The 22,038-nt window shown below is 30.4% G+C and overlaps 1 protein-coding gene across 1 annotated transcript; it reads left to right on the forward strand.

Moving 5' to 3' along the window:
• Nucleotides 1-526: 526 nt before the first annotated feature.
• LOTGIDRAFT_111732 (hypothetical protein) lies at nt 527-18,644 on the forward strand (the record flags this gene model as incomplete). Its single annotated transcript, XM_009049703.1, has 24 exons — nt 527-592; nt 1,987-2,040; nt 2,988-3,062; nt 3,460-3,594; nt 4,418-4,530; nt 5,131-5,291; nt 6,569-6,722; nt 7,068-7,303; nt 7,790-7,923; nt 8,537-8,727; nt 9,994-10,080; nt 10,560-10,726; nt 11,565-11,782; nt 12,140-12,260; nt 12,814-12,885; nt 13,100-13,194; nt 13,872-14,013; nt 14,577-14,821; nt 15,050-15,174; nt 15,848-15,935; nt 16,605-16,703; nt 17,316-17,472; nt 17,697-17,827; nt 18,474-18,644. The coding sequence occupies 24 exons, from the start codon at nt 527-529 to the stop codon at nt 18,642-18,644; spliced, it is 3,237 nt and encodes a 1,078-aa protein (XP_009047951.1).
• Nucleotides 18,645-22,038: the final 3,394 nt, after the last annotated feature.

Genomic DNA, 22,038 nt, shown 5'->3' on the forward strand with positions numbered 1-22,038 from the left:
ATGTCCTTAAATTCAAAACTGTCCATTATAGAATGGAAAAAGGAATCAAAAGACTTTTTAATTGTTCCTATGATCAATGGATGATAAATTCCAATTATAGATTTGCTATTTTATGGTGTAGAAAAAAGTAGAATCCACAAAAACCTTTATATTAATTATGTTGCATTCGAATCAAACTATCTTTTACAGCGCACCTAAATAGCGATTTTAATTAAATGTGAGACTTGATACCTTTTATTTCTGAGAAGTCACTGATGATGAAGTGCGAGTGGTGTCCAATAAATATTAATGGTTTTGAGACACTATGAATATTTTCGGTATCATTTTCGGTCTCATCTATTACGTTATTTCATACGAACCGGTCTTTTTACGAAAATAAGGAGTAACGAACGCAGCTTGATCGTGATTTGACAACATTAAAATAATATGGTATTTCTAATGTTTTGTAAATAGACCTAGCTGTAAGAACAATCTAGATCTTTACTGGTTTTAGGTTATTGGTTTCATTCACAAAGTTTATGTTAACATGTTCAGCTTTGAAGGAAAATATCGTCGAACACCTGGACAATCTTTAGGAGGAGCAAGTCAAACGGTAGGTATCCTTGCTTGATTGACAATGAAATCGTCGATATTTATTTATCAGGCCCTATTTATCGTCTAATATATTTCAGTCCTTGCCCTACCAGGCCTAACAATTTTTTGAAATACAAAAAAAACGAAAATGATTAACAAAGTCAAAATGTGATTCTTAAAAAAAAACATAAAATTGGATTGGTTTAGCTTCAGTTTGAAATGAAGATTGTGCTTTTGTTAGATTGAATATACAGTATTACAGTGGTGTAACCTATTTTCGTGGATATAAGGATTCAACACCGAATTTCGTCAATGTTCAAAAAACGAATTTTTTTTTTTTATGTCTTAGATGTTTCCTCAGATATTCTACAAAATAATTAAAATTGGTTTATTTCGATTTTCTTTATGTATCCTTCACTTTGATCCATATTTCATGAGCAACCAACTCGGCAAGGGCGGCACCTATTTTCGTGTGCAATGAGTGATCTATAAATAAGTCTAGAAAAACACGTTGTATGGATGCCAGGTGGTATAATTAACTTCTCTTAGTATTTATCTTTAATATCAATTCATTATAATTAGTGACAATTCCTTCAAAGAACCATGATATAAAAAAAAAAAATAGTGACTGACAAGATAAGATACGTAGCGTGATTTATTGCTAAAAGTCACTGAAGAATATGATCCACATTGTGTTCCATAGAAATTTTCTGCTGACACGGAATCCGCTAGTTGATCACGTGACTTCATTCGTTGGACTACATTCTAGCAGACGAAACTTGAAATTCTGATTACCGCTTGGGATTATAAGGAAATTCAGCCGATAAAAAATGGTGACGTTTAGTAATAACTGAAATCGGCCATTTTGTATTTCTCAAAGTATACATTAATACATTTTACCTTGCTGGCAACTACTGGATTCATTCTACTAGCTGATATTGTAGAGAAAAACTAATGCGGAGGTCGCGCAAGGTCGCTCATGTAAATTATTAATCCTTTCCGGAAATCCACGAATAATAGGTTTCCATGAAATTAGGTTACTTGACTGTAAATAAGTCTAGAAAAACATGTTGTATGGATACCGGGTGGTATAATTAACTTCTCTTAGTATTTATCTTTAATATCAATTCATTATAACTAGTGACAATTCCTTCAAAGAACCACGATATAAAAAAAAATAGTGCCTGACAAAATAAGATACGTAGCGTGATTTATTGATAAAAGTCACTGAAACAACATAAGAATATGGCCCACTTTATGTTCCATACAAATTAGGTTACTTGACTGTATAGCTAATCTCTCTTTGAAATGATTAGGCCTAATGATTTTATCATTGGTTTATTTTCACCAACCTTACGGCACATGACCAGTTCATATTTTTTGAAAATCTGGTTGCTATTTTCTCTTTTTCAGGTAGAGAAAGAATCATTAATAAAGAAATTTCAAGATCAAAGAAATAAAAGAGAGGTAATATTAAGTATTAATTTAGTTAATGCAATTTGTTTGATGTGGCTTGGTAAAGCCATCAAACTTCAGGAAATCCTTGAGTCTCAAGGTGCGGGCACACGAGCGGTCTTGGTCCGAGACTTTTGTCACTGATTAAAGTCTTGTCTTGAGCACAGGCACACAAGGAGACAAAAATAGAATTACAGTTTATTCCTTATATGAAAATATGTTTCAAATCATATGTTCTTATTTTATATGTACACTTTTCTGTTGATTTTTTTTTTTTACACCATACTGATGTATTTGGTAAGTTTAAAGATTAAAGCTGCCACATGGTGGACATATGGATGTATGTATGGATAGCTGCTCCTTGAAAAAAAAAATTCACCATTGTGATTGTTCCAAAAGTGGCAGTCTGTTTTAGTGAGCACAAGCTGTGCAGCAGTATTTGTTCTTGAGCAGCATATTTCAACCAATTCTTTGTTGTTTTTTAAATGGAGGGCGTATATTGCCGTCACCCATGTTTGTCCGTCTGTGTTTCCGTCGGTCCGTGTCTCCGTCCACAATTGCTCGTAAATACTCTACAAGACTCAATTCTGGACGGATTTTGACAAAATTTGATATGAGTTTTCAAAATCACCCTATTGAAAATCGAGAATCGAAAAATATTTAGTATGAGTTATTGCCCTTGTTCTTGAAAACGCGTTAAATTTTTTGTTCGTAAACACTCTAGAAACAGGGCAATAACTCATACTCAATATTATTCAGTATGCCCCTAAAGAGTTCAAAAGAAGTGTATGACTGAAGGTAAAATATTTCATACTGGTAATTGTTACTGTACTGCTAAATATTNTTATTCAAAATCAAAGCTGCCAGTGGGCGTATATTACCATGCCTGGCAAGCTATCTTTTTACTATATTTGTGAAATAGAATGTGTTAAAATATTTTTTTGATTGTTTAATAACAGGATGAAAGACGTAAACAGTCCAGTGCTATTAAGATACAGTCCTGTTTTAGAAGTTATATTACTAGAAAGTTTCAGGTAGGTGTTAGGGTGTATTGAGACAAGTCTCTGAAAGCACTGACCTAGGCCACAGAGCAATAGATAAGCTTATTATTTTTTAAAACCACTAAACTAACAGGATAATGACACAGAAAGTAGTACCAGAGTTGATTATATTTTGTTCGACACGAATCTCATGACTGCCTCTGACATCTTTTTAGACAACAGATGAAAATAAAAAAAAAACATGGCAGCTAATATACATTCACGTGCAAGGCGCGGGAGTATACTTGAATAGTTAGAAAAGATAACTTGTTCAAAATCACAAGAGTCTAGTATCTTACTATCCAACTATGATTATAGCTAACAGCCACCTTTCTTGTACTACTATCAAGCTAAACAATTGATTTCAGGATTTAACACTGGCTATTTTCAGAGTGATATATTAAGAAGAGAATTTGATACAGCACGAAACAGTCTAGAGAAGAATTCAAGTGTAGATCACAAAACTCTATATGAAATGATCTGTAGACTGGCTTATTTCTACAAACCACAAGATGGTCAAAGATTGGTGAGCTATTTATTATTTTATGTCAGATTGTGGGTGTATGTGAATACTACACATACAACCGACTATTGTTGTTGTAGTCAAGGCTGTTTTTATGAAGTTTGATACATATACTCTTTTTGGATTTCAAATTGATGACGGATTTTCAGAAAGATAATCTGATATTTGGTTCAATTATGAAAATATCAGTAAAGGTTTTCAGGTTGTTACTATTACATTTTGTCAGAAGTTACATGACATCATCGGTGATGTATAATGGATTGCAATATTGATCACAGCTTGGAACCTTAGACAGTCATCATTTCAGTGGAAATATTGTAATTACTTGTAACATATGGACAGTGTCTGTCCAAGCCCATCATATCACTAATATGGGTTTTGACACGGTCTTATTAACCTGTATTAAACTAAGCCCACTACATTTTGTTTTGTGGTCGTGGAAATGATATTTGAATCTGACCAATCAGATCATTAGAGCTCATGTAAATAAATTACAACATCGCTTTGCCAGTGCCCTTTCGAAGAGACAAGAACACATTCTTTCCGAGTTGATATTAAAAAGTAAGATTTGATTCTCTATCGGATTCAATTGTTTTCTGAAAATCTTATTCAATTCTGTACTGTCCATATTAATCAAGATGGTAAATCCTGTATGCAAAATTTTAAAATTTGTGAGACTTTTCACATGTAAAAAACAGGAGTGTAAAATATTTACGTTCGCAAACATAACATCATAACGAGTGATTTGTTATGATTGGCTGAAATATTTCCTACCAATTTTGATAAGAAAATATTTTGCTCATTTTCTCTCATTTTTCTATTGTAGATATTTATTTTTCAAGAATTATTAAAGAAAGGATTTGATTATATAAAAACTATTGATAATATATACAATAATGGCTTGCTTCATTTAAAACAGATTCTTCATCTTTCTATCAAGTAAGTTTTATTTTCATCAGTTCAATATTTACCTAGATGTATGGGATTTGAGCAAGGCATATTTTGCGAAAAAATAACCTATTTCCTTTGTGTACAGAACATTGAAGATGTTTCAATCCAAATTGTTTACCTGGTACCATTATCCTTACAATATTTATCTCATTGCACACTGCATGCTGTTGTTTTTCTTCATCAAGACAAAATCTGAAGCCCTTCAATGATCAAAGATGATCAGCATTGAACTGAATAACTACTTATAATAAATGTACAAATCCAATTTGAGAAATTCTACCACTTCCACTTTTGAAAACGTTGTATATATGTCATATTTGGCCATTTTGACTCCTCTGTACCGTTCAAAAGCTCGTAAAAGTGTGGATCTTGTGATCAAAACCTCGTATTCTTAGCTTGATTGTAAATAAGCAATAAAAACACTAATCAAATAACACGTATATAAACCGTAAAAAATATTATATTATATCTCACTTATTGAGATATATACACTCCTTCCCTACCATTGTTTCTCCAATATGTTATTTATATTTTGTTTTGCTGTTTGGATCATTAGAACTTATTATATTTATTTACCCTATCTTTCAGGTATTTAAGATGTATAGCAGCTAGAAATGAACCTATAGCTTTACCAATGAGAATATTAGAACTGTTTTTATCACCTATAAATAAGAATGATAATATAACATTATCTGGATTTGATTCTAATTTTGTATTTTCTTCTATAATATATCACATAGTCAAATCAGGTTAGTCATATATTTTACCTATCAATATATATTATACACACCATCAATAATTTTGTTTCTCCCCATCATCCATGATAAATTGGTAAATCAATAAATTGCGAACGATATGTGTTTCTTTTTACCTGTTTGTTTATCAATACTTGATTATACCAGACTTAATTTCAGACACAAACACACATAACTAGACACCATCAAAAACCATGAAAAGCTTCATTTCTAAGTGTAAACATGACAACACTGAGCTTATCCACATTGAATAACTAGAAATATTACTCTATTATAACAAGATATACAGTAGTCAAAAATAATTCAAAACTTTGAATATAACGTTATACATTTGATTCATATCATACCGTAGCCCTTGCATCATGATATATATTACATACATGTGTGATCCTACTATCCCAATACAAAGAAAATCAGACCCATGTAACAATTGAATTCATATCACACATACATGGAATACGGTCCAAGTACTTTTTTCTACTCTCCAGACTTGAATGATTGAGCCACCATTTTTGTTTATATAATCTCGCTTAGCGATAGCACAAATGACAATGAATTAGTATTAAACCATATCTTGAAACCTGTCCAAATACCCATGGGCTATAATTTCCACAAGCAATACCGTCATTACCTTTTTTGACAACAAATCAAGCAAAGTTGCAGTGTAGGCTATAGGGAACTCCCTATGACGTCATCGTATGTTTGTAAACGTCACATTCCAGGGGGAATCCCACAGCAAAGTACACAAAATTGAGAGACCATTTAAACGCTGTGTTATTGTGCAATGGGTGTGGTACTTTATAGTTAGTACTCCAATCAAAACAGTAAACAAAATAGTATGTAATAAAAGTCTATATGTTTTCAATATTGCACTCGGGCTTGGAGTAGTGATACCAGGAGTGTGCTATGCTATGCTATGCTATGTAATGAACATCATTTAAATAACAAGATTAATTATTTTATTAAAGGGATTGTGAAGGGTTTTTCTAAATTCCAATTTTCAATCAGATGTCTGTGGTTCCACTAGAAATAAGTGTTTGATGATGTCATTAATCACAAAATATGTTTTATTACATAAGGCCCATAGAGAAGGTGTGTTGTCATCAAAGACTTTGCTTTTGGGAATTGCTGGTACCGGTACCACAGGAGTCTTATTGAAATTTGGAATGGTGCAAATTGATGCTATCAGTGTCCTCTCTACACATAAAAAATTTAAAAAACCTCTTTTCTATGAATTTCTTGAATGATATTATATTCTGTGATATATTTAGGTTATTTTGTATGTTTGAAAGAGTTATTAAAGAATAAAGTACCATCTAGTATTGAAAAAAGTTCTACACCACCAACCCCTATAGCTTCAAGTTTGTTTAATCTTATTATGATCCCTGTACAATTTATTACTATCACTTCTAACAAGGAATTAGGGTTTGTATATTTCTTGCATTTTTACTCTATAAAAAAGTTATATAGACAGTTGAACTTTATAAGCTAGTATTGACATTGTCATATATTGTTGTCTATTTATGGAATCATTTATATTTGTTAGCTTGAAATTTGTGAATTCATGTGGCATAAAAATCTGGGGTTTTAAAACTGATTTTATTTTGATTATCTGTAAGCTTACTTTTCATTTATTTTTCTCACAATTTTGACTAGAGAGTACCTTCCAGCTAAATTCATGGTTTGGCTGTTCCAGAAAATCTACCAAAAATTAAGCCTCCATGAATGATCTTACAGTATTTTGTAATCTATTTGAATTGTATTTTTCAGAAATTTTGTGATGAAATCAATGTCTAAAGTTTTCCTGTGTGAAAAGTTTAGTGAACAAATTGAGTCATTTTTGCTACCAGCTTTCACAAATTCCCACCAATTTCCTTTTGAACATCTGATAGATAGCCTGATTAGTTTTGAGAAAGTGAAGGATGAATTACATACAATAGTCGATATTACACCATCACCTTATCTTTTATCATCATTATTAACATTATCACAGAATTTTATATCAGGTACAGTTATTAATATTACATCATCACCTTATCTCTTATCATCATTATTAACGTTATCACAGAATTTTATATCAGGTACAGTTATTAATATTACACCATCACCTTATCTCTTATCATCATTATTATCAGGTACAGTTATTAATATTACACCATCACCTTATCTCTTATCATCATTATTATCAGGTACAGTTATTAATATTACACCATCATCTTATCTCTTATCATCATTATTATCATTATCACAGAATTTTATATCAGGTACAGTTATTGATATTACACCATCACCTTATCTCTTATCATCATAATTATCATTATCACAGAATTTTATACCAGTTATACAGTTATAAATATCATCATATTGACATTACAACAGGCATGCATATTAATATTTGCACCATCACCTTATATCTTATCATCATATTTACATTATCACAGGCATGGATATCAATATTACACCATGATATCATCATTATGATTATATTGCAGTTGATATAAAGAATTGTGTGGTTATAAAATATATCAAGTTATTAGATATACTATTATCATCATTGATACCGCTTAATAAACATCAATATATGACAACTGATTCTGATAATGAAGATGATGATTTTATGGAACATGTAAGTTGACATTATCATATCATGGAATATTTCTCTTTGGTATGATGAAATACTTTTCGCTTCATTATGTTAAAGACTTGACTCAGTGTTAATGTATCCAGTGTATTGTGACTGTGATCCTGCCCTCTATTGTGTGTTTTGAATGATGTATATATTAGAATTTCTCTTTTCTTTGGATATTACATGTACATGTAATGTCGAACATTCAGTTTGTCAATCAAGTCTTCTCCTTCATGAATTTGTTGGTCTGTGCATTAACCATTGTGCGTGAAAGTTCTAGAAGGCAAACTGACTGATTTATTGTATCTTGGTGAAATTGTTCTTATTGCTTAAAGATGAACCCTATCGAGAATCAAATAAAAAAAAGGGCTGTGAATAAAGCTCTTGTAGTATGAAAATGTTACTCTCGGAATGTTTCATTTATTGATAGCTCTTGTCAACCATCAAACGACTTGGCTGCCATTACAATTGTAGGCGTATCACTATGGCCATCGCTATCAATTGATATTTCATATATCGAAAAAAACTATTTTAATAGAATAGTTGAGACAATTTACGATAGTCTTTAAATCTTCAATGAATGTATGATTGTATTATTATATAATAATTATAGGAAGATGAGAAATCCATTGAAATGATGTATTTAAGAGAAGAGATATTACAACAGTTAAATTCAACATGTCAGATCAAGTGTTTTATAAATTGTTTAAGAAGTAATAGTTACAATATAGATGTAGTTCAGAGTGTTTGTAGTATTTGTTATAAGTTGATGGCTGTACATATGGTTTCTATCAATAAAATGAGGTAAAGTCAGAAATTTGTTCCTTATTGAAGATGGGTTTCCTTATTTTTTAGTGTCAAATTAAGCAAACTACCTGTAATTGACTATATTCTCACTTACATCTGTTATTGTTATTACAGATTGTTATTACACATTACATCTCTGTTATTGTTATTACAGATTGTTGTGACACATTACATCTCTTTTATTGTTATTACAGATTGTTATTACACATTGCATCTCTGTTATTGTTATTACAGATTGTTAAATTACACACTACATCTCTGTTATTGTTATTACAGATTGTTATTACACATTACATCTCTTTTATTATTATAACAGATTGTTATTTCACATTACATCTCTGTTATTGTTATTACAGATTGTTATTTCACATTACATCTCTGTTATTGTTATTACAGATTGTTATTTCACATTACATATTGTTATTACACATTACATCTCTTTTATTGTTATTACAGATTGTTATTACACATTAAATCTCTGTTATTGTTATTACAGATTGTTATTACACATTACATCTCTGTTATTGTTATTACAGATTGTTTTTTCACATTACAGATTGTTATTACACATTACATCTCTTTTATTGTTATTACAGATTGTTATTACACATTTCATCTCTGTTATTGTTATTACAGATTGTTAGTACACACTACATCTCTGTTATTGTTATTACAGATTGTTATTTCACATTACAGATTGTTATTACACATTACATCTCTGTTATTGTTATTAGAGATTGTTATTACACATTACATCTCTGTTATTGTTATTAGAGATTGTTATTACACATTACATCTCTGTTATTGTTATTACAGACTGTTATTACACATTACATCTCTGTTATTGTTATTACAGATTGTTATTTCACATTACATCTCTTTTATTGTTATTACAGATTGTTATTACACATTACATCTCTGTTATTGTTATTACAGATTGTTATTACACATTACATCTCTTTTATTGTTATTACAGATTGTTATTACACATTACATCTCTGTTATTGTTATTACAGATTGTTATTACACATTACATCTCTGTTATTGTTATTACAGATTGTTATTACACATTATATCTCATTTATTATTATAACAGATTGTTATTTCCCATTACATCTCTGTTATTGTTATTACAGATTGTTATTTGTTATTACACATTACATCTCTGTTATTGTTATTACAGATTGTTATTTCACATTACATCTCTGTTATTATTGTAACAGATTGTTATTTCACATTACATCCCTGTTATTGTTATTACAGATTGTTATACACGTTATCTCTTCACTCATCATTTGTATATAACATATGGAATATATGTAAAGCTTTATCAACAGAAACATGTACAGGGTATGTCTTCTTCTATTTACATTTTGCATTGTAAAACTGTCATCTGAAAATATTAGGGCAAGGTATCGCCAATCATGCCATGATGCAATACGTACAAGGGTCGCGATATGGGGTAATCAGATTTATAACTTTGAATTTATAACTGTGATATTTGGAATGTAGTTGATGTATCAATACACAACCTCTCTGTAGGATACATGTATTGTATCATGATGTATCGCGATACACTGATTGTGAAAACTTATTCTTGATATTTATTTACACTCTCATGAAGCAAAGGTCATGTGAAAAATCCTTAAAAGTGACCATTTATTTTTTGATAACTATTCAATGTTTGTGCTGATATCTGTTTAATTTTATTTGTATTATAAGTATATCCTTACTAAACCTGTGAGTTGTTGTGACTGATTCATTAACTTTGATAAAGTCTCCTTTCCATCATTCCTGTTTACAAAACCTGTGTTTTTTTTATTTTCTAGATCAACAACATCATTACTGTCAATGTTAGGTAAAGGTTTACCGATGTATGAAAGTGATAAGCAACGAATTATTTGTATATTATATGTTTTCTGTGCAATGTTCAGCCATTCTTTAATAACATTACATGATGCTGAATTCTACGGTGAAGAAAGATGTAAGTTAAACTGTTCATTATATTTTGTGTTGTAAGAATAGTTGCTAGCATTTTTCATCTACATCAGTTAACTCATCCTAAAAATGATATTGAAATCTGAAATAAATACTGGTATCACAATAAATACTAGTATCACAATAAATACCAGTAGCACAATAAATACCAGTAGCACAATAAATACTTGTATCACAATAAATACCAGTATCACAATAAATACCAGTATCACAATAAATACCAGTATAACAATAAATGCCAATAGCACAATAAATACCAGTAGCACAATAAATACTTGTATCACAATATATACTTGTATCACAATATATACTTGTATCAAAATAAATACCTGTATCACAATAAATGCTAATAACACAATAAATGCTAATAACACAATAAATGCTAATAACACAATAAATACCAGTATCACAATAAATACTAGTATCACAATAAATACAAGTAGCACAATAAATGCTAATAACACAATAAATACTAGTATCACAATAAATACCAGTATAACAATAAATGTTAATAGCACAATCAATAAATACCAGTAGCACAATAAATACTTGTATCACAATATATACTTGTATCAAAATAAATACCTGTATCACAATAAATGCTAATAACACAATAAATGCTAATAGCACAATAATTACCAGTATCACAATAAATACCAGTATCACAATAAATGCTAATAGCACAATGATTACCAGTATCACAATAAATACAGGATTTGGAATATTATATATCATGAAGGGTGGTGGAAGGGATTGTTTGAAATAAATTTATTTACATGTTTACTCCTTTTCACCTGTGAATTAAAATTTAAAAGTAATTTTTTTGTTATTTTCAGCCCAATATGCAGCAATGCCCTTTTCTTTATCAGAATTAGTGCCAATGAGTTATTATCTAAGAGATGCATGTTTAGGTATATTAGATCTTGCCCATCCTGATATAAAACATTCTATTAATGATGAATATCAACATGCTCTAGTTCACACATTTAACAACAGAAAATCTGATCAAGATATTCAAGATGAAGAAAAGAAAACATGGATATGTCTCTTTAAGGTATGGTACTAAACTGTTTACCTAACATATTATAATTGATGTACTAAGAAGAGACACATATTACTCACTTCAGTTGTCTGTAGTGATAAAGGCGATGAAGGATCTTGACATGTGAAATTGCCATATTTGATATTTAAATCTGTAATGAATTTCATATGACACAAGCACAAGTGAAAGATTCCATTATTCAATAACTTAGCAGTAGAGACTGTGTCCAATTTTCAAATCTTCGTAACTCATGTCATTATATTTGGAAAAGCAAGAAGATGAAGTATGCAAGCCAGGGTTTGATTACTCTGGCACTGTTTCTCCAATCTGTGACAGAACCTTTAAGATGATAAATTCTGTCTATTTTAGGTGGTAGTGGTATTAGTAAGACAATTATATAATCGTGATACTAGAAGAAGATTTTGTCCTAAAACTCACTGGCTATCAAGTCATGTTACTGTACAGGCAAATAGAGTAAGTATATCATTATGTTATTGACACAAACTGTTTGATTCTGTAAACTTTCTTCTTCCATTTCCATGAATTGAGAAGGAGAGAAAAACAAAAAGACAAAAAATTTACATTATGAAAGGCCTTGGTTTGCCATTTTGGGGATTGATTCGGGTTGTATATTTTTGTAGTCTTTAGAACTGCACGAAAATGGCATAATCTGTTCAAATATACCTAAAACTAAACATTTCACTCTTTTTTTTATTTTGATATATGCCTTTTCTATATCAAAGAGTCTAAAGAAAAGAAAAGTCGTCATTTACACTTTCCCCTTTTTGAAACTAGTGAAACAGATAATGTAACTGTCCCTTTAAATAATTTTATAAGGGAATGTGGGAAATTGTTGAAAAATTTCAGAAAATTATCAAATGTAAGAAAATTTCTAGTTCTATTATGTATACAGGGATTGATGTTGCATAGTTTCAATGAAATACTGATAAACTAATATGAATGTATTTGTAATAATTATAGATATCACAGATATACCAAATACACAATTCTTTATTCAGCAGTAGACCTCTATATTCATTAAGTGCCCTCTGTAAAACAAGTTATAGTAAGTCAATTTTTTTTCAAATTGTCATTAAATACTACATTTACACTATGTCCTCAGCAGCCCTGTTTGCCTGTGTGCTTTTCAGTGAGGTTGATTACTTTGCTTGGAAAATTAACCCCCTTCTCGAATGCTAATTATCCTGATTAGGATGGTTTATCTGAAACACGTGTCAGCAGCATGAGACTAGCTGTAGTCAATTTGACATAAGAAAAGTAACAATATGATAAATGAAATGATTTTAATGATAATTTACAATATTTTAGATGATGAAAGTCCACCACTAGCTAATAGAGATGTCAGAAATTTAATTGTTTTAACAGAAATACCCTTTGTTATATCATTTGCTGAAAGATTTAAGGTGAGAAAATTATTGATTAAATACTTTGATATATTTATTGAATATGGTTGAAATAAGAAAAAGGGATGAGCTCTAAGTAGTTTCAAATAGATCCTTAAAGTTTCTTGAAAACAGTCCTTTATTTTCTTTTAAGTCACATCTTTATTTAATTGTAGTAGAACAGAAAGTTAGAATTCCTTTTTAAAAGTCTTGCATTCAGCCAAAGGTTATCTTTCAGCAGATAAAACAAAATGACTTATTACTAATAATAACAAACTGCATATTTTTTTTATAGATTCTATAAGCTAATATTCATTGATAGATTACATTATAGATTATAGATATATATTTTGATAGATTACAGTAAACATTCTATTCATATTTTGATAGATTACAGTATAGATTCTTTTTATTTTTTGATAGATTACAATATAATTCTATATATTTTTTTTTATAGACTACAGTATATAAATTCTATATATTTGTTTTATAGACTACAGTATATAGATTCTATTTATATTTTTATAGACTACAGTATATAGATTCTATTTATATTTTTACAGACTACAGTATATAGATTCTATTTAAATTTTGATAGAATACAGTATATATTTCATTTATTTTTGATAGATTACAATATAAATTCTATATATTTATTTTATAGATAACATTATAGATTCTATTTATATTTTTTATAGATTCTACAAAGGTTAATAATGGCTAATAAAGAAGAGAATCAAAGTGAAATGACCAACTTTTTAGTTGGACCCTCTATTAATATTGCTATTAGAAGAGATTATGTCTATGAAGATGCCTTTGATAAATTATCACCAGAAAATGGTAAATATTAACATGACAATATTGAAAGTTCAGAATTCTGATTACTTTTCTTATATAGGATTTAATGTGCGATTCACTGTTGGATCATAGGGAAGATGAATAAAGATTTTACAGAGACAGAGATGTAGAAATGAGTGAAACAGTTGTAAATATTGACACATTTAAGAGTTTGCACTTTGTCTCTACTCATTAAATCGTGCTTCTGTATTGCAAGTTTCTGAACTTATTGTGTATCTACTGCTAGCACTGAATCTACTATCTAACTGACCCATTGTATGTTCTATTTACAAATCATACTAACAACATTTGAAGTATAAAGAATTTATTATGACAGAGTCAATCAAACGTATCTGTACAAGAAAAAGAAAGAGTTGAAACTTTGAAACTAAAAATGTAATAACATTGTCTCACAGCGTGGTTCATGAAGAATCAGATTTAGGGATATCCCCCATGCAATAAGTCTATTTAAAGGCTGAAAAGTTATTTAATTATTCAAAAAAAAAGTCCCCTTTCATTGGGTTGAATATAAAACCTAGTAAAATTACAAAATGATTTGTTTATAGAAGCTAATCTGAAGTTAAAGATGAGAGTTCAGTTGAGAAATGCTGCTGGTTTAGATGAGGCTGGTATTGATGGTGGTGGTGTATTTAGAGAATTCCTGACACATCTATTAAAAACTGCCTTTGATCCTAATAGAGGTTTCTTTCAATATACAACAGACAGATTAATATATCCTAATCCTCATGCTTCACAATTAGAAGATAATTATATCAAACATTATTATTTTATTGGACGTATGTTAGGCAAGGTTGGTGTCTTGTCCATTACTAAATATAGATTATTAAAATAAACATAGTTTGTTTCCAAACATAAAGCTGAGGCTTCTAATGATGGTGGCACTGGAACTGTTGTGGTCGGCAATCTTTGTCGCGAACTAGAGTGTGACCGACCTGCGGTTTCTGAGCAAAGTAAGTGACTCATCTTGAATTTTGATGTAAAAATTTGACATTTCACCTTAATTATTATTCATTTTCAGGCTATATATGAAAACATGTTGGTAGAATTACCTTTTGCCAGTTTTTTCTTGGCTAAGATATTAAGTAGTCATGGTTTTAACTTAGATATACATTATCTTCAATCTTTAGATCCAGTCATGTATAGGTAAGTTTTTTCAATTCTAGATGTTGTTAAAGGGACAAATGCAGCATTCTTTTGACCAATCATACGTTAGTCTCAGAAACTGAAATTTGTTAGCTAGGCTTATCAGTAACAAGTGGTCACAGCTCACAGTTGAAATTTTAGCCTACAAATCTGTGTGTGTCAAGAATTATCCACGTTTGAAATTTGAAAATTCGACTCGTCTTTTCTGAAAACACTGTCATATATAGGAAATACATCTATAGAATAGGAAAAGAAATTCCTAGTTTGAGATATTTTTGAAGGAATTATGCGATTTTCGTTTATTCCTAGTACTTCTGAAGATTATATACATATATTCAGGACTCAAATAGTCTGCTCAAAATGACTCATCTGTCCCTTTAAAGATAGTAATTTATTTAATAATTCTAAAAATATGATTTAAATTGTGCTAACTGTAAACTAAATACAGTAAGATTTCAAGTACTTGTCATCAGTGAGGAAATAAATTCAGGCATTCATATTATTTCCTAAGTAGTTCTTAATTTTGTTCATAGATAATATAGTATTGTTGGATTTTACAATTAAGACTGTGTTTCTTTTTCTGCGTTTGTGCTGGGGAAAATAATTAACAACTCTGTCAATATAAAACATAGTATCATAAGTTTGTCATTTTTGTATTTGTTTATATTGTCAGAAATCTGCTGTCATTAAAGAATGAAATAGATGTATCAGAATTAGGATTAGATTTTTCTGTTATTGATAATAGTTTTGGAGAAAATAAGGTAATATTTATTTTCATACTTAATGTAGTTAAATCTGGTAACAAAGTCTATTTTAACTGTAGAAAAAATGTTTCTAGAAATTTGAGGGATAAGGAATGTTGTTGACTACAGTTATTGATTTTAAGTCAGGAAGTGACCAACCATGGGGGATTAAAGCTATGATTTAAACTTCTTTCATTTTTTTATGCCCACTTTATAAAGTGGACGAATATTACTGTCGTCCCTGCCTGTCCATCGGACCACAATTGGCATCTGAGTCTGATAGAGTTTGTTGAATTGTTATAAAATTTGTAGGATTATATCTACAAGATCTTGGATATGTTCAAATTTGGGTTCAATTCGACAAATATTGACAGAGTTTCAACCCTTGATACAGCTTGTCTGGGTAGTTGTAGCAGGCGGAAGAATTCTGTACAAGATCTCGCCAGTCAGGATCTCAATGATGCGTAGAGAAATCCGTAAAAAGTGTGAAATATTTCAGTAAATATTCCCCCAATAACTGACTAAAGCAGAGATGTTGCTCATAAGAAGAGTTTAATTCCACAAAAATTTCGGTAAGGGTGCCTGCCACCGGAAACGTTTTGTGGAATTAAACTCTTCTTATAATCAACATCTCTGCTTTAGTCAGTTATTGGGGGAATATCTACTGGAATATATATATTGTTATAGATTATAGAATTAAAACCAGGTGGAAGAAATATTCCAGTTACAAATGAAAATAAAATAGAATATGTTCATTTAATGGCCGATTATAAAGTAAACAGACAGGTAAGATTATAACTGATAGTTTTAATACTATAGAAATATTTTTACATACCTTTATTTCAATCATGCAGACATTTTTTTATGTCCAAAGTTTCCAGTGATTGAAACAATTATTTGAAGGTCAAAGGTTACCTGTATGACAAGAGCAGGCTATAATGCAGACTTAACTAATTGGCAAGAAAAAGAAAGAAAGAAAGAAGCAACTATATTTTACAAGGATAACAACTTCTAAAGGTTCACAGTTAAGGATCCTTTCTACCAGATGGTCCTTAACCAAAGAGATTGGCATTGATCTTTCCTGGATTATCCATACCCATTTACAGTTGGGTCGACAGGAATTATGAGTGAAGTCATCGGACTATCACACGCTGATCGAGATGGGAACACACAGCCGTGTAGTATCAGATTTTCCTTACTGAGGTCGGAACCCACAGCCGTTTAATATCAGAATTTCGTTATCCAGATCGGAACCCACAGCCGTGTAATATCAGATTTTTTGTTATTAGTTATCTAATATAAGGAACCTGAGTAAGTTAAGTGTTATAACACTATCAAATTTGTTGCTGGGTGATTGAAACCATTACATAATGATATGAAATATGTTTTATATTGTAGATACACAGCCACTGTGCTGCTTTTAGACAAGGTATGGCTGATGTTATAAGTTTAGAATGGTTACAAATGTTTGATCACCACGAGTTTCAAATTTTGATATCAGGTACATCTACACCCATAAATATTGATGATTTACGTCACAATACCAGTTATTCCGGTGAGTTTAATTAAATTAACCAATTTATATTGAATTCATATTTACTTTATTTGTTTTGTGGTGGTACAATACATTGATTTCTAAAGGAAAAAACTTTTTGCAAAATGTTTAAATTGTAGACAAACCTTACATGAGATTTTCATCCTGAAAAGTGTTCCAGATATTTCAAAGTTGAAAAAAATTTGAAGCCCATCTCCTTTAATAATAATAAATGTATGTTTTAGGTGGATTTAGTGAAACACATCCTGTCATTGAGTTATTTTGGAAAGTTGTAGCAAGTTTTACAGATCAACAGAAGAGTCAGCTGTTAAAATTTGTAACAAGTTGTTCTCAACAACCATTATTAGGTTTTAAGGTTGGTGAATATTTTGCATTAAATTATTGGTTATGTGAACTTTCTGAAAGGGTTATCAACATTAGTCAGTTCTTGTACATAGGAGATGATAATGTTGAAATGAAATAGAAATTGAAATTGTTTCATCTTAGAATCAGGAATCTGTTTAAGCAGTAATAATATAGTTTGCAAGTTAAAATAACCCCTTTTGCGATTCAATATCTCCTTTGATTAGCCAAAATCAAATTTTTCTTTTGGGTCTGCGAATCGAATCAATATGAAGTCTGCAACTGGAACATTTAGAATTAATACCAAATTTTTAAGAAATGCTAATCAAAATTTAAGTTAAATAACCAATCTGAAATTTGCCCCCCTGAGGTCTCTCCAAGTCTGTCGGTAATTTTTATCTTGTGCTCACTCTAAAATTTTTGTTCAAGTGTTTTCATTTTTAATTTGGGAACATGATCCACTATTTTCCAATTGATAACGAATGCAGGATAGGACACATCCTCAAAAAAAGTTGCTACAGAGAAAATATAATGGGTACAATGATATTTACCACTTTAATGTGACACTCAGTACTTGATATTTAAGTGATATAGAGAAAACTTGCTTGCAGTAGATTTTTCATATTCATAACAAGTTATTCATTTATATTATATTACAGGATTTATATCCACCATTTTGTATTCATGATGCTGGAACAGATCTTGATCGTCTACCAACAGCTTCAACTTGTATGAACCTGTTAAAATTACCTCATTTTACTGATGAATCCCTTCTTAGAAATAAACTGCTTTATGCCATTGAATCTAATGCAGGCTTTGAATTAAGTTAACTGTTTTCATAAACACACAATATGTGTATGAACTTAAAAAATGCAAATAAATTGAAGCTACCATCTATTACGCAAGTAATGATTTCCTTTATTGTCATTGACACATCAGATCTGAACTTATGCATGTGTGGAGCCTTCAGATGCAACTGTGTTAAAAAAATAGTATTGTACCATGACATCATTTGTGTTTATCTGCAGATGCTTCAATACATCAATACAATTGTTTTTTTAAGTACTTTTTATTGGTAATGAAATAGAAAAAATCTTGTGTTTGTGTAAAAGACCAATGAGTGAAATAAGTGTGTCCAGCTAACATTTTAATCAATCACATGTAATGACTTTGATAGATTTATCTATAGTATTATGCCAATAGTTTTGTCTGCTCAAAGACAAAGAAGGAACTTGTAAGATCTAGAATAAGTGATCACTTATGGTGGAATTGAAATGGAATATCTGTGTGTTGCAATCAGAAATAAAATCTAAGGGCCAAATACTGACATTTACAAAATTTTGAGAAAAATTGATCAAAGTAGCCTTGAAATATGAAACTGCATGAAACATACCCAAATTTTTTACTTCTATGAACATAAATGTTATTTATTAATATTATTAAGAGTATAAATAAACTGGAAATATTTTATTCTTTGTGTTATCTTTTGTATTACAGTAACAGTTTTATTAAATGCTCTTTATGAATAAAAAACTATGAGCCTTCCCGAGATACAGGCCATTAAATCTGACTCTTGTCGTTGGTGATGCCAAGCATAATTCTGTATTTTGAATAAAATATTTATCTTTCCATAAGTACAAACAGTCCAGAACAATTTATTTTCTTGTTGCACGAATCATCTTAACTCAATTTTCCAGAAATCAGAAAAAGCAACAAATTAGCTTGCCATGCAAGTTAATATACAAGCAATTGTGGACTGAATAATGGACATGGGTGACGCCAATATAAAAAAAATTATATATCAGCTTCAAAACAAGTGGTTGCCTAGCAAGATACGCCCTCATTCCTAATACATTTTCAGTATATCAAGGGCAGTCGCCAATCTGCGTCAAATCCTACACAAAATTTTAATCGAGCAAGATATTATCAAACACACTTCACCTCTATCACGTTCACAAGCCAACAAATGTTGATTGACTAAGTCAATATAAATGATCACACCAAATTTCACTTAAATCGGATGATAACTGTAGTCTCTATTGTGTTTACAAACAAATTTTGACGTGCTTATTCTATTAAGTCGAGGGCAATAACTCAAAAACAATTCATCAAAGATCTGCAAATTTGATCTTGTCCCAAATCTCATCAATATAAATGATCATAAAAAATTTCATCAGTTGAAAACTGTAGTCTTTATTGTGTTCACAAACAAATTTAACATGTTTTCCTAAGTCAAGGGCAATATCTCAAAAACCATTTAATGGACAAATCGTCATTTTTTAACTTGACCAAGATCTCATCAATATAAATGGTCACACCAAATTTCATTAAATCACATAAAAACTGTAGTTTCTATTGTGTTCACAAACAAATTTTGACCTATTTTTCGATAGTTAAGGGCAATAACTCAAAAACAGTTCATAGAAAAATCTAGGCCAATCCTGGCTTCTGTAAGGTTTTTTTATTCTCTCATTTATAATCAAGCACCAAAGAACCATTCTGTTTGAATTTTTTGTCTTTACATTATAGCTTTGTCATCACCATATTGGTAGGAAAGAACTCTCCATGTGTTGCATGGACTTCAACATGTCACATTAACTGGGAAGATAGTTTGCCAGTCAAGGTAATATACGCCCACTGGCAGCTTTGATTTTGAATAAAAATATTTGGCAGTACAGTAACAATTATCAGTATGAAATATTCAATCTTCAGACATACACTTCTTTTGAACTTTTCAAGGCGATACTGAATAATATTACCAATAACAATATTACTGATAACAGTTCATTAAAATCAGTCAAGAATTGGGCCTTCTAGAGTGTTTACAGACTAAAACTTGAACACGTTTTTAAGAACAGGGGCAATAATTAGATGACAACAAACACTCGCACCAAGTTTCGTCAATATCTGTCAATAATTTAAACTTTCTAGAGCATTTACGTGCTAAAAATTGAACGTGTTTACAAGAACAAGGGCACTCATATAAATTATTTTTCGATTTCGCTGATTTTCAATAGGGTTCATCCTTGGGTGATTACTAACACTCATGCCAAGTTTCGTCAAGAATTGTCCCTTCTGGAGTGTTTAAAAGCTAAAAATTGAACACGTTTTCAAGAACAAGGGTAATAACTCATACTAAATATTTTTCAATCTTTCTTCTGATTTTCGATAGGGTTTATATCCTTCGTCTAATTCCGTCCAGAATTGAGCATTCTAGGATGTTTACAAGCTCAAATTGAACACGTTTTCAAGAATAAGGGCTATAATTCATACTAATTAATTGATCTTTTTGATTTTAAATAGGGTTTATCCTTGGGTGATAACAAACACTTACACCAAGTTTCATCAAAATCCATCAAGAATTACGCCTTACGTGTTTACGAGCATTTTAAGAACAAGGGCAATAACTCATACTAAATATTCTTCGATAAAGGGTTCATCCTTGGGTGATTACAAACAACAATACCAAGTTTTGTCGAAATCAATCAAGAATTGTGTCTTGTAGAATGTTTACGAGCAATTGTGGACGGACGTAGGACAGGGTGACGACATTTCATGTGGACTAAAATACTAAAAGTAGTCATTGCCTTGAAGTGTGCAGTGAGGGAAATATGCCATGTTCACACTGCCTTAAAAATTGGCTTGCTCGCAGTAAACTGGATTTGGCACGGATACTTTTTGGCAGAGTAAACCTGGCTATAGAAAATGAGAGTTTGAATATGAACAAAATACCGTAATAAAGAATTCAATATTTTTATTATCTCCAAATACAACAGTTCATACAAATAAATATATAATAATACGGGACTGGTTACATGTTAAAACTTAAAGGGACAGATGCGCCATTTTTTTTTTTGCACCATTCATACTTCAGTCTCAGAAATCGGAATTTATTAGCTGAGCCAATCAGTTATCTGCATATGAAAGTTAAAAAGAAATATTGTCTTTTCTTGAGAAACTGTCATAATAAAAGACATCTGTGGAAATAGGAAAAGATATTCCTAGTTTGAGATATTTTTGAAGGATTTATGCGAATTTTGTACATGACTAGTACTTCTGAAGACATATATTCAAGATTGAAATCAACCCCTCAAAATGGCGCATCTGTCCCTTTAAATAAAAATATATGTGAGAGTTTGTATAGTAGAAGGAAAAGCTAAAATATTTCATCACTAAAATCCGGATATCATGATCTTCATTATGTAATTATGGTTATAACCTTAT

The sequence above is a fragment of the Lottia gigantea genome, assembly GCF_000327385.1.
Source record: "Lottia gigantea unplaced genomic scaffold LOTGIsca_14, whole genome shotgun sequence".
Classification (NCBI taxonomy): domain Eukaryota; kingdom Metazoa; phylum Mollusca; class Gastropoda; family Lottiidae; genus Lottia; species Lottia gigantea.